General features: G+C 41.6%; 2 pseudogenes and 1 gene segment (V, D, J or C); 1 reads left to right on the top strand and 2 right to left on the bottom strand.

Moving 5' to 3' along the window:
- Positions 1–2,897: 2,897 nt before the first annotated feature.
- On the top strand, positions 2,898–3,387 carry LOC110306711 (Ig heavy chain V region 3-like). The segment is given in 2 exon segments: positions 2,898–2,976; positions 3,059–3,387. Coding segments are annotated over 2 exon segments (375 nt in total).
- Positions 3,388–9,119: 5,732 nt separating this feature from the next.
- On the bottom strand, positions 9,120–10,932 carry LOC147001350 (WW domain-binding protein 11 pseudogene; annotated as a pseudogene).
- Positions 10,933–11,277: 345 nt separating this feature from the next.
- On the bottom strand, positions 11,278–13,677 carry LOC110288715 (cell division cycle 5-like protein pseudogene; annotated as a pseudogene).
- Between the last annotated feature and the right edge of the window lie 287 nt (positions 13,678–13,964).

Genomic DNA, 13,964 nt, shown 5'->3' with positions numbered 1-13,964 from the left:
CTTGGAACTGAAAGAAAGGGAACTAGTCGACGAGAGAAAGATGGAACCAAGACAAGTAGTCTGATCAATGTTCAAATTTTTAATGGCGGACAAGCTTTATAAAGGAGAGGGGAAAGCCCATTCCTGCCAAGTCATCCTTGGAGCCCAGCTGCAGGTGACCACGTGTAGGCTCCAGAACAGCTAGGCAGCAGGTAACAGCAGTGGCAGTGGCAGAACAATAGAGTGATCCAGGGAGGCAGGTTCCACCCCAGGTGATCTTCTTAGTGGCAACAAGGTCAAGCCTGGCTCGGCCTGCTTCAGGCTTATGGGAGGCTACACACATTCATTAAAGAAACTTTAGTAAAGCTCAAAGCACACATTGCACCTCAAATAATAATAGTGGGAGACATAAACACTCCACTCTGACCAATGGACAGATCCTGGAAACAGAAAATAAACAGAGACACATGGACAGTAACAGAAGTTATAAAACAAATGGATTGAACAGATACCTATAAAACATTTTTTTCTTAAAACAAAAGGATATACCTTCTTCTCAGCACCTCATGGTACCTCCTCCAAAATTGACCATATAATTGGTCACAAAACAGGCCTCAACAGATACAAAAATATTGAAATTATCCCATGCATCCTATCAGATCACCACAGACTAAGGCTGATCTTCAATAACAACACAAATAATAGAAAGCCAACATTCACGTGAAAAGTGAACAACACTCAACTCAATGATACCTTGGTCAAGGAAGATATAAAGAAAGAAATTAAAGACTTTTTAGAGAGTAATGAAAATGAAGCCCCAACATACCCAAACTTATGGGACACAATGAAGGCAGTCCTAAGAAGAAAACTTGCCATAGACCCTCTAAGTCCCTTGTCTGCATGGAATGAATCTCTGGAGCAGATGGGCAAGGAGTTGTCAGGAACTGACAGACAGACTCAACACAAGGGAGTGTGGATCTGATTGTAATTTGTCAAATCGAGCATCAAAAATTTTTACAGAAGAAAATAGGGAAGTTAGATGACACACCAGCAAGGTACAAAGAGGTTACTGGATTATTACACAAAACAAATAAATACAAATATGGAAGAACTGGCAGGAACCAACTGGGGTAAAACTCAATGTTAACAACTGGTATAAATAACCACCTAAGGTCCACTTAATCTTGAAACCCAGGGGCAAGTGCTTAGTGCCCTTGCCATAGTTCCTACTCTAGTCTATTGTATAGTCCACCTTCCCCCTAGGCCATTGCAAATACTTGTTGTGTATGGGTGTGACTCAGCTAGCTATAGTTCTAAGTTTCTACTCTGGTTCCTCTTTAGGTCACAAACTTCCTTCTTCCTAGATAATGGTAAATTCCTGTTTAGGACAGTGATTTAGCTATCCATACCCAAGGTTGGATCAAGAACTACCTAGAATCTAACTTAGCTATATGTCAAAATAGCAATCCTTAGGAGCACTTGTAATAAAGCAATATTAAGGGAAAGTACACATATCTGTTTACCAATTAAAGCAAGGACATTTTAGCATTCTTTATATAGGATGCCACGGTTCCAGGAGACTAAGTTTCCATGAACTTAGAACAGTGCCCAGGTTTTCGAGGCCTGTCGTGCTTGTCACTACTGGAGTGGATGTAGTAAAACTCATAGCTGTTAACTTACCTGTGAGTACCACAGTGGTTCTTCCTCATTTTGCTGTATGTGACTACTCCAGTAATTCCTACATGGTTACATGGTGGCAATATATAAGAGCTCAAGACTCATCACTGTACTGCTATGCTCAGCTGCTCTGGCCAAGGTACAGCTTGATGAAAGCAACAAAGGCCCTGATCTCTCTTGTTTAGACCTTATTACAAATTGGTACTGCTAGAGTTGTATTCAACTGCCACTAGGAAAGAGGATGACTTTGAAAGAAGTATTGAGGATAATGTAGAAACAACTTAACTTCAGACACTGAGACACCAGTCATCTCCAGATAAACAAGAGCCATTTTTTTTTTCCTGAGGCTGAACCAAGTAAACACACTCTTCAGGGTAACCTTACTAGTCAAGTCAGACTGGGCAACTTTATGAGAAATCTACGTGCAGGTGAGTTCTGGACCAGCAGGGGGCACAATGGGGCCAAGAATGGTCAGCAGAGAGATACTGTGTGTGTGGAGGGGACTCTGTGTCTTCTGTTGTTTTCTATCTTAATTTATATTTACATATTGTGATTGATATATAATGTTTCCATGCTCAAACACAGTGAAGATTCTTTGAAGTTAAACACTTCAAAGATATATATATATATATATATATATATATATATATATATATATCATATATATTCATGTCTTCTTGATGCAATATTCTGTTGAGCTATACACAGTTTATTTACATAATTTAGTTCTGCTGATAATGCTGCAATAATCACTCATGTATAAAAGTTTCTGAAGTATATTTAGTTTTGGTCATTTGGGTGACATTTCTAATGTATACAATATTGGAAAAGCAAATGTTAATTGTTTGTATTGAAAGGAGGCTGTGAATTCTAATAAGGTAGCTGTTTTTGAAATTTCCCATCACTATTTTCATCCTTGTAACCACCTGTAAATCCATCTGTCAACTGTGTCACAAGTGGGGCCCCTGTCTCAGGCTGCAAATCTTTTTAGTGCACAGGCTCTAATGTTACTTCCATTGCCTCAACACAAGGTTCATGGATGAGGTATGGGATGATTTTCCACAGACAAGATTACGACTTGGGGTTCAGCATCCTGATTCCTGTCCCAGGTGTCCCTTCTTCTGGAGCAGGAGTAGGTGCTTATCTAATATGTATCCTGTTCATGAATATGCAAATCCTGTGAGTCTACAAGGTAAATATAGGGTTGTCTACACCAAACGAAAAACATAAGATCACTGGTCTCTCTACAGTTACTGGGCACACAGGACCTCGCCATGGGATGGAGCTGTATGATCCTCTTCTTGGTAGCAACAGCTACAGGTAAGGGGCTCACAGTAGCAGGCTCGAGGTCAGGCCATATACTTGAGTGACAATGACATCCACTCTGTCTTTGTCTCCACAGGTGTCCACTCCCAGGTCCAACTGCAGCAGTCTGGGCCTGAGCTGGTGAAGCCTGGGGCTTCAGTGAAGATGTCCTGCAAGGCTTCTGGCTACACCTTCACCAACAACTGGATGAACTGGGTGAAGCAGCGGCCTGGACAAGGCCTTGAGTGGATTGGAAATATTTATCCTGGTAGTGGTAGTACTAACTACAATGAGAAGTTCAAGAGCAAGGCCACACTGACTGTAGACAAATCCTCCAGCACAGCCTACATGCAGCTCAGCAGCCTGACATCTGAGGACTCTGCGGTCTATTACTGTGCAAGACACAGTGTTGCAACCACATCCTGAGAGTGTCAGAAACCCTGGAGGAGTAGCAAACTGCCCTGGGACTGAGGAGACTCAGAGGAGGTTTGCTCGTAGACTTGCTCAGATACAGCCAGGAAGGTATGTAGTATGGGCCCCGGACATGTATTGTTTGAAATCTAATTTTGGCAAATGACAAAGTTGGCAGTTTTATGTGAATGGGTCCATGATAATGTGATACTCATGGTTAAAATTATCACTTTTAGGTCAAAGGACTTTGGTTTTCACAGAGGCATAGTTTGGTTTCAGGTTTCCTGACAGGAAGAACTTGAGAATGCTGTATAAGAACCTCATATTATTGATGGAATAAAAGTGAGTATTTCTGCTGTGTGTTCCATGTCCCTTTTAATAGTAGTTGGTGTCCTATAAGGTTTGAAAAGGGAAGTCCCTGAAGACCTCTCTTTAGCTTTGGTGCAAGGAATTGAATGAAGAATGCACATATATGCTAATACAGCCTGTTCTGAGTTATGTCCCCACATGGAAAAAACTTTAATGTCTTATCAGCATGTATATAACAAAGAACAGTGGAAACAGAAGTGTAGGCAAGGGGCCGAAACCTCATCATTCCTACTGACTAAAGATGTGTCAATTGACGAGTAGAAGGAAGACAAAAACCACTTGAGTCATTTGGTATGAATCTCTAATCTTAACATTAGATCAATTCTGCTTTTAATGTTTCTTAAAGAAAATTCCCTTCTCTGACAGTGGGGCACCCCCACAATCCATGTTTAAGCTCAAAATCAAAGCTTTTTCAGGATCATCAAACATCTGATAAAGAGAAAGATTTCTGAGATGATCAGTATACTCTTTATGTTTTTATTTGAAACCATCTGCACTAAGCAAGATGTTCATTTCCCCACCATATGGGAGAAGGACACAACAGGGCAAATGCATCTGCTAGCATAGTCGCAGTGTGTGAACATTATCACACTGACTATTTGGGGAGATGTTATTCATAAAGTTTATTCAGAAAATTCTTACAGAAAATTTTACTCCTGGATCAGTAAGTGGAACACAAAATAATGTAGTCTCATTTCGGCATGGGGCTGTGTTTTCTGTAAGTGCTGCAAGATTGGAGAAACAGAAACATTAATTTAAAAAGATCTATCCAGAAAGAGAATATTCAATGCCCCTAACTCCCAGAATAGAAAGGTGTATTGGGATCACCCAGGTTACTTTTTGTTCTGTTTTGTTTATATTTTTGTTTTGTTTTGTTTTATTTTGTTTGCTTGTTTTAATTATGTTTCATCTTTTAATTTAATTAATATATTTTTAATTTTTTAAACCTATTTTTTACATTTCAGTCATTATCCCCCTCCCAGTCATCCCTTTGACAGTTCCTCATCCTGTTCATCCTGCCTGTTACAATTAAGATGTCTCCTCCCCACTCCCTGGGATCTCAAGTCTCTTAAGGGTTAGGTGCATCTCTTCTGACTGAGGCTAGACCAGGCAGTCTAGCTTCCTATACATATGGCAACACCCCTAACATCTCAGACCAAGACAACAGGACAAGAGATGTGACCACAGTAAAGTAGGCCCAAATGTGTTCTCCATGCTAATGAGGTTCCTAAAGAACTGCAGAGCTTAGCCAGGAAGCTTCTGTTCCCAGACATTCCTCCCTGCAAATGGTATTTAATCTCAGGCCCACTCTGAGAAGTAGGGTATGGTTTTGCATATACCCATTCCTCAATGACAGTAAACATTTTTTTTCTTTTTTTTATTAGGTATTTTCTTCATTTACATTTCCAATGCTATCCCAAAAGTCCCCCATGCTCTTCCCCCAACTCTCCTTCCCCCCCACCCCACACTCCCACTTCTTGGCCCTGTTGTTCCCCGGTACTTAGGCATATAAAGTTTGCAAGACCAATGGGCCTCTCTTTTAACTGATGGCCCATTAGGCCATCTTCTTATACATATGCAGCTAGAGACATGAGCTCCAGGGGATATTGGTTAGTTCATATTGTTGTTCTGAAAGATCCTGACAGAATGTAAAAGGACACAGAAGCCCTGAAATAGACATCAGTGTTAGCAGAACTAGCTTCACTGATTTAGAAAAATAGAGGTGCACAATGCTCTGGCCACTCCTCGAACCTGTGTCTGCCAATGTTCTGTCCAGGTGTGTGCCCATTGCTGGACCTTCATTAGATTTTTTTTCCCTTGTTTCCCTCCCTTACCCATTTCTTGAGGAATCAATCATTTCAGAATAGATATTGTTTAGATCTGGAAATCCCCTACTCCCCCCTTTCCTTTCCCCCCTGAGGGCCTATAAAAACTGGGACCTCTTTCCCCTCGGGGTCGACTCCTCTACCCCTGTGTGGGATATGAGTCGTCCCTAGAGCTCTGGCTTTCCCCGAATAAAGCCTCATGTGGTTTGCAACAAGCTCGGTCTATTGTAAGTTCTTGGGTGTCCACTATTGTCCTGAGGCCTGAGCGAGGGGCTTCTCTCAGAGTCTTTCAGTTCCACCTATAGGGTTGCAGATCCCTTTAGCTCCTTGGGTACTTTCTCTACCTCCTCCATTAGGGGCCCTTTGATCCATTAACTAGCTGAGTGTGAGCATCCACTTCTGTGTTTGCTAGGCTCAAGAACAGCCTCAGCGGAAACAGCTATATCAGGGTCCTTTCAGCAAAATCTTGCTAATGTATGCAATGGTGTCAGCGTTTGGGGGATGATTATGGGATGGATTCCCGGGTATGGCAGTCTCTAGATGGTCCATCCTTTCATCTCAGCTCAAAACTTTGTCTCTGTAACTCCTTCCATGGGGGCTTTGTTCCCAATTCTAAGAAGGGGCAAAGTGTCCACACTTTGGTCTTCATTCTTCTTGAGTTTCATGTGTTTTACAAATTGTATCTTATATCTTAGTTATTCTAAGTTTCTGGGCTAATTTCCACTTATCAGTGAGTGCATATATGAGAATTCTTTTGTGATTGGGTTACCTCACTCAGGATGATGCCCTCCAGGTCCATCCATTTGCCTAGGAATTTCATAAATTCATTCTTTTTAATAGTTTTGTAGTACTCCATTATGTAAATGTACCACATTTTCTGTATCTATTCCTCTGTTGAGGGACATCTGGGTTGTTTCCAGCTTCAAGCTATTATAAATAAGGCTGCTATGAACATAGAGGAGCATGTGTCCTTCTTACCAGTTGGAACATCTTCTGGATATATGCCCAGGAAATTTATTGCGGGATCCTCCTGTAGTACTATGTGCAATTTTCTGAGGAACTGCCAGTCTGATTTCCAGAGTGGTTGTACACGCATGCAATCCCACCAACAATGGAGGAGTATTCCTCTTTCCCCACATCCTTGCCAACATCTGTTGTCAACTGAATTTTTGATCTTAGCCATTCTGACTGGTGCGAGGTGGAATCTCAGGGTTGTTTTGATTTGCATTTCCCTGATAATTAAGGATGCTGAACATTTTTTCAGGTGTTTCTCAGCCATTCAGTATTCCTCAGGTGAGAATTCTTTGTTTTGCTCTGAGCCCCATTTTTTAATGGGGTTATTTGATTTTCTGGAGTCCACCTTCTTGAGTTACATATATATATATGTGTGTACATATATACACACATATATGTATATATGTATATGTATATATATATATATATATATATGTGTGTGTGTATGTATATATATTGGATATTAGTCCCCTGTATGATTTAGGATAGGTAAAGATCCTTTCCCAATCTGTTGGTGGCCTTTTTGCCTTACAGAAGCCTTGCAATTTTATGAGGTCCCATTTGTTGATACTCGATCTTACAGCACAAGCCATTGCTGTTCTATTCATGAATTTTCCTCCTGTGCCCATATCTTCGAGACTTTTCCCCACTTTCTCCTCTATAAGTTCACTGTCTCTGGTTTTATGTGGAGTTCCTTGATCCACTTAGATTTGACCTTAGTACAAGATAGGCATGGATCAATTTACATTCTTCTACATGTTAACCACCAGTTGTGCCAGCACCATTTGTTGAAAATGCTGTCTTTTTTTCCACTGGATAGTTTTAGCTCCCTTGTCAAAGATCAAGTGACCATAGGTGTATGGTTTCATTTACGGATCTTCAATTCTATTCCATTGGTCTACATGTCTGTTGCTATACCAGTACCATGCAGTTTTTATCACAATTGCTCTGTAGTACAGATTTAGGTCAGGCATGGTGATTTCCCCAGAGGTTCTTTTATCCTTGTGAAGAATTTTTGCTATCCTAGGTTTTTTGTTATTCTAGATGAATTTGCAGATTGCCCTTTCTAATTCGTTGAAGAAGAATTGAGTTGGAATTTTGATGGGGATTGCATTGAATCTGTAGATAGCTTTTGGCAAGATAGCCATTTTTACTATATTGAACCTGCCAATCCGTGAGCATGGGAGATCTTTCCATCTTCTGAGATCGTCTTTCATTTCTTTCCATCTTCGGAGATCATCTTTAATTTCTTTCTTCAGAGACTTGAAGTTCTTATCATACAGTTTTTTCACTTCTTTAGTTAGAGCCATGCCAAGGTATTTTATATTATTTGTGACTATTGAGAAGGGTGTTGTTTCCATAATTTCTTTCTCAGCCTGTTTATCCTTTGTGTAGAGGAAGTCCATTTCCTTGTTTGAGTTAATTTTTTATCCAGCTACTTCACTGAAGCTGTTTATCAGGTTTAGGAGTTCTCTGGTGGCATTTTTAGGGTCAAGTATATATATACTATCTTATCATTTGCCAAAAGTGATATTTTGACTTCTTCCTTTGCAATTTCTATCCCCTTGATCTCATTTTGTTGTCAAATTGCTCTGGCTAGGACTTCAAGTACAATGTTGAATAGGTAGGGAGAAAGTGGGCAGCCTTGTGTAGTCCCTGATTTTAGTGGGACTGCTTCCAGCTTCTCACCATTTACGTTGATGTTGTCCTGAAGCAGATCTAGAAGATGGTGACTTATCAGAGGAAGGAGCATGCTTTTGCATATGTCATGAGTTGTGGTTAGGATGAGATCTACCACCCATTCAGAGTAAGAAGATAGCTTCTGATGAGACCTGCATTCTTCCAAATCATTCTTATAGCTCAGTAGCCACAACCAGTCTTAGTGCAGGCAGCCTTTGCTGGAGTTGTAGAGCAACCTCAGGGCTTCCCAGCAGTGGCCATTACAACACATTGAACTTTTTTATCTTGGTATGGAACATTTAATTTCTCCATGAAACACTCAAAGAGTTTAGCTTGTGAGAAATAACTTTAATCCCAGAACTATATATTTTCTTCCCATATATCCTACATTGAATTAGAAAATGATATAGTAATCAATTTCACTCCCAATAAAATATTACAAAATATTTACAGGAAAATATTTAAAATAACTCAAAAACAAAAGTCAAGATGAAATAAACTTTATTTATCCTTCACAATTCTCTACTCAAGGCACATGATTCAAAACAAATAACTAAAACTTCAAGAAAAATATCTAGCAGAATTCCCAAAATAGAGAGGGGAAGAGAGGGAGGAGATGGTGGTGTCAAATAGAACAGCATTTAGCAGCAGTGTTTCACATCCTGGCCTATTGAAAAGAAACATCTTGTGTGGAGTGAGGGCATGGATCCCAGCAGGCAAGCATTAGGAGGCTCATGGAAGTGGACATGAAAAACACCTGACAGTGGACATTTCTCTTAACCTTAACTTTAACAAGAGTCTCTTTTTCCACAAACCAGTACTCTGATGAGAAGCCTGTCCTGGAAGCAGGAGAGTCTTTCACAGCAGTCCTTCCATCTCTATCATAAATACTTCATAAGCATTATCCTTGGTTTGTACTGAGACAGGAAATGAAGGACTAGATCTTGGGGCTGCTTTGGCAATGAGCACAGCAGAGTCATCCTGAGATCTTCTCTGGTGAACAGCAGTACCCCACTTATTCTCATGGTATACCCTCAGTGCAGTGGGCACAAAATATATGACCCCTATTTTGGGATTGGTGATCTGGGGCTTAGCACTGATGGTCACTGTGGACTTCTTGATGGTGGCTGCACTTGCATCCTCTGCCTTTGGTTGCTGAATGAGGCTGGGCAGGGCACTCAACACTCCTGGGTTGGGCAAGGGAGCTGATTGGAAATGGCCAGGTTGGGCAGAAGGAAGAGGAGGCCTCAAGGGTAGGCACAGCATTCTAGGATGAGGAGGAGGGATACCTGGAGGTCGATTGTAAGAGGTCGACTTCCTAGGGCTCCTCAAGGATGGTCCTCAGGGAGTAGACCTGGTGGGCCTTTTGGAGGTCCTTGAGGTAAAAGTTGTGGTAAAGGCCCTTGAATTCCTGGCATTCCAGGTGGTCTTAGGAATGGAGGAAGGCTTGTATGTGGGTCAGGATTCTGTAAGGGTGGGACAGGTGACCTTCGTGGCATGGGAGCTGCTTAAGTAGGAACAGACTGTAGAGCGTGTACCATCAGAGTAGGAATCTACTTTGTGCTGCTTTTGTGATTGCTTCTCTGCTTCAGAATTATCAGAGTTTTTGTCATCATCCTCTTTTGAAAATTCTTCCACTTCCTGTTCTTCCTCAGGGATATCATGACCTACCATTCGAAGCATCTTGGCATGAACAGGAGCCAGCTCCTTCATGTGCTTCTTCCTTAGGTTCCCAGACATATCAGCAAATTGAATGCCCAGACCTGACTTTGTCTCTTCAGTGATGTTGTGCTTACTGTTATCTCTGTGCCTGAACTCATACCAGTCACTCTCTGCATCCAATCTGTCAGTGTCACTGTCCTCAGTACCTATATCATACTTATCTTGGTCCATGTTCTTAGGATAGCCGTCATCTTCACAGGTGCTGGACATGTTATCACCATAAATCTGCTGAGCACATTCTGGACTGTACAGCATGTCTTCATCTTGCCTCTAAGGGGAAAGTTCTAGAGCAAAGCCCACTTTACTGCCATACATCTGCAGGACTTGAGGAGGAGGTGGGCCAGGTGGAGGGCCTGGTGGTTTCCTGCCAGGAGGCATAGAAGGAACACCATGTCCCAGAAGAGGAAGGATAGAAACTGCTCCAATTGTAGGCCCGTATGCTGAGAGTTTCTTCAGTATGGAGGGTGGCTGGGCACCAGGAAGTGGAATGCCCTGAATCAAGATGTTGGAAGGAGAATGCAGCATGTCTGGCAAAGGGATACTCTGTACTTCCACATGCTGAGAGTTCTTCACAGGATAAAAATACTAGCTCAGTTGAGCTCTCTTCTGTTTATATTCTACTTCTAGCTTTCTCAATTCTTTTTCAATAGCTAGGATTTTCATAAAGTCCTAGAATTGTTGAAAGGTTTCTCCCAGCTTTTTTTGCTCATCCTTCAGTACTTACTTCCTCATTCAACTGTGGCCGTTATACTGTTATACACCATTTCATCAAACTTCCCCTTGCCCTGGATAATCTGTTTAGGATCTTTCACCTTCAAAACTACAGCTCGTACCATCATGCACTGCTTTTTGTTCCTTTTCATTTGTCTCTTCCCTGTTTCATTTTGGGCTTGATCTGTGGGGGCCATAAACTTCCATTCTTGGTGGAGGATGTTTATCTTTGTCCCATGTTGACAATTTATATGATTTACTTCTTTTTTTTTTCCACATGTTCTTTTTATTCAAGTGTTTACTCAAGGCAGTATTTAAAGTCCGGCTTTTTAAATGAAAGGCCTAAACTATGAAATTTTATAAATATTACACTGGCAAAGAATGAGCATCTGGATAATTTAAGCCCTCATTATCCCGGAGTCCAAGTTTGTAACACAGAATGCAAAGATCAGTAACATTCACAAGAAACAACTGAGAAATCCTGGGTGCTCGGTAACTTTGTCAAGGAAGAGGAAGGTCAGTTCAGCCTTGCTGAGTAGTAAAGCAACAACTAGTTCTTTTGTGGCAGAGCATCCTCTGTGCTTCAGAACTTGGCCTGTAAAGTCACTTTCTCCATCAGCAAATCCGAGTATCTCTGCTGAAGCTTTTTCTCTCGTTCCTGCTGCAGCTGCACATCTCCTTTTAAACACTCTAGCCTATGGGAAATAGCAGAGTCTTCATGTTTCTTGAGTTCTTCAAAAGTGCATAGCTCAAAGTGAGCCTGCTCAACCTGGTCCCATAAGTCATTCAATTGTTTCATGAGCCCCATAGCACGAGACTGGTAACCACCAAGCAAAATTTTCATCTTCTTTTCTGTCTTTTCAGCTCTCTTGGCTTCTGTTGTCATGTGACCCCTGTTTCTCTTAAGTCTCTTTTCAAGTGATTCAATTCTGTCCTTTTTGCTAGCAAGATTAGCATGAGTGTATCGGCTCTGAGCAGGAAGATAGAGGACTTGACTGTAGCATTCCTCCCATACCTGGTTGTAAGCTTCTCTAGAGAGTTCTCCATGGCTCATTCCTTGTTTTACCACTTCCATCTCTTGTACCAGAACATACTGGGCCTTTTTCAGATCTTCTTTGGAGAACTTCTCATAAGGGCTATGCTCAAGATAGGTAATGTGCTTTGAATTGTTGGTCGCAAGCCCGACATTTTTTCCTTTTTTATTTCCAGATGGTTCGTAGGGGTGATGTAGAAGATCATAATGAAGCATCACAATCATTTCTTTTTTGATCAGTTCTTCACTCTTCTGTAAATCTGTTAGGGGTGGTTCTACATTTGAAGTTCTTAAAATAGATTTATTTACTTCAGATGGTCTGGGTAGATCCTTCTGAACAGCTTTGTGTATTCCTTTCATTTCCTTTACATGCTCAGCATCTCGTATGGCCTGCTTTTGAGCATCCATATCAGAAGTATCTTTAATGTAGGTATCATCTATTTCATGTTCTTCCAGTTCCTTCTCAGCATTTTCAGGCAGAAAAATTTCAAAATCGTTCTTAGGTGCAGGGAGTCATAACAACCCTAGACGGAGTTGTTCAGGAGATTCTCTTTCCATCTGCTTCACATAAGAGGGGTCACTGTAGTCTGCCATTCTGTCCTCTGGATAAATGTTTAACTTGTCTCTAAATGGTGTTCTATCTGGGGTGGCATTAGAGACTGGTTTAGGGCTTGTTCCACTTCGGGGAGTCAGCCCTTCAGCTCCATTAGAAGGAGTCCTGAAAGGGGTAGCCAGAACTGTATTTGGAGTCTGCATAACCTGCTGCTGTGTGGTCACGACAGAGATGTCACTCTCATGCAGTAGAGTATCTATCCCACCTTTCAATGGAGTGTCCACATTGGTCAAGGCAATGAGGTTCTGAGCTTCCTGTAGAATCCTGTCTTGAGAGGATGGTGTCTGTGGGGTTCTCAGAGCAATACTGTTGTTTTTTGTGACATAGTACAGGAGAGTGCTAGAAGCAGAGTTTGTTATTCCAGACACCTCTGCTATCTGCTGTGCAATTTCACTGGCCTGGCCTACCTTGACAACTTCCTGGAGTTCAGCATCTGAAATCTGTGGGGCAGGCAACACAAGTTTGCTTCTCTTTTTAGCAAATTCAGAGACACCACTAGTTTGGAGGATAACTGATGGTAATTCAGATGCCCTTCTCCTTTTAAAACACTGTTTGTGTTTTTTTCTTTCTCTTCCTTCTTTTTCAGATCTTAGCTCCCCATCAAGATCCTGCTGTCGTAATTTACTGAAATCTGCATCAAGGGCCTGGTAATTCTCCTCAGAAGTATCATAAAAACCAGGAGCAGGCTTTTTTTTCAATTGGGATTTCAGGATTAAAATCGAGTCCTCTCTTCTTTTTCCTTTTGTTCTGAATCTCTATAGCAGCTGCTTGAAGCTCTCATCTTTTCTGGAGGGCAGCAAGGCGCCTTGCTTCCTCCAACTGCTTTTCTCTTGCTTTCCTTTTAGCCTTCTTTCCTTGAGTATTGGCCAGATGGGCTCGAGCCTCAGAAAGCATCTCAAGTTCATCTTCATCCATGTCAATTGGATCAGGCCGGGCTGGTTTGGTTTCTGGGTTTGGATCTATCTCTCCAGGCTTAAGTTTTCCGGAGTCATCTGTTGTTTCCTCTTCATTGTACCTTTGCACAGTTTTGTCCAGGAGGAACTCATAGTGTTCCAAGCACTGGGATGCTGTTCTACCTATGATGGGATCAATGGTCCTCCATTGTGTTGGTGTCGGCTTGGCCTAGTAGAAGAGTTTTTCTTCCTCTTCTCTGGACCATTCAGTTTTTTTAATACTTGGATCTAGCCATTCGTACCATCTGGCTTTGCATTGCTTTGCTGATTTCCTATGCAGCAATGAGGCAATCCTAGTCCACTGGTTTTTCCCATATTTCATTACCTCTGCTCTCAGAATTTCATCCTCCATATCCTCCACACTCCCCCTTTGATCATGATTCTGGGAATCTTGGCAGCAGAATGTCCCAGCAAGCAGCCAATTGGAGCTTTGAGAAGGTAGTAATGGTGCTTCTGTCACAGACTCAGAGAGGCCACTTCTTCCAAGAGCAACTTTCTGCTTTTCATATGATTTACTTTTTAATTTTAGAACAGGAATGACTGTGAGGTTCCAGGGCAGGCAAGAGCAGCTAGAAGGTTCTCCTGGAGAAATTTCTGAGAAGGGAACTTCACCTCTGCCTCAGGCTCAGCCACGCAGACACTGCCATCTTGAAACCTCATGCCTTGGAAAA

This window comes from Mus caroli, unplaced genomic scaffold (genome assembly GCF_978045245.1).
Source record: "Mus caroli unplaced genomic scaffold, Mus_caroli_1 scaffold_14, whole genome shotgun sequence".
Lineage (NCBI taxonomy): Eukaryota > Metazoa > Chordata > Mammalia > Rodentia > Muridae > Mus > Mus caroli.
This window is presented reverse-complemented; position numbering and strand designations above follow the sequence as displayed.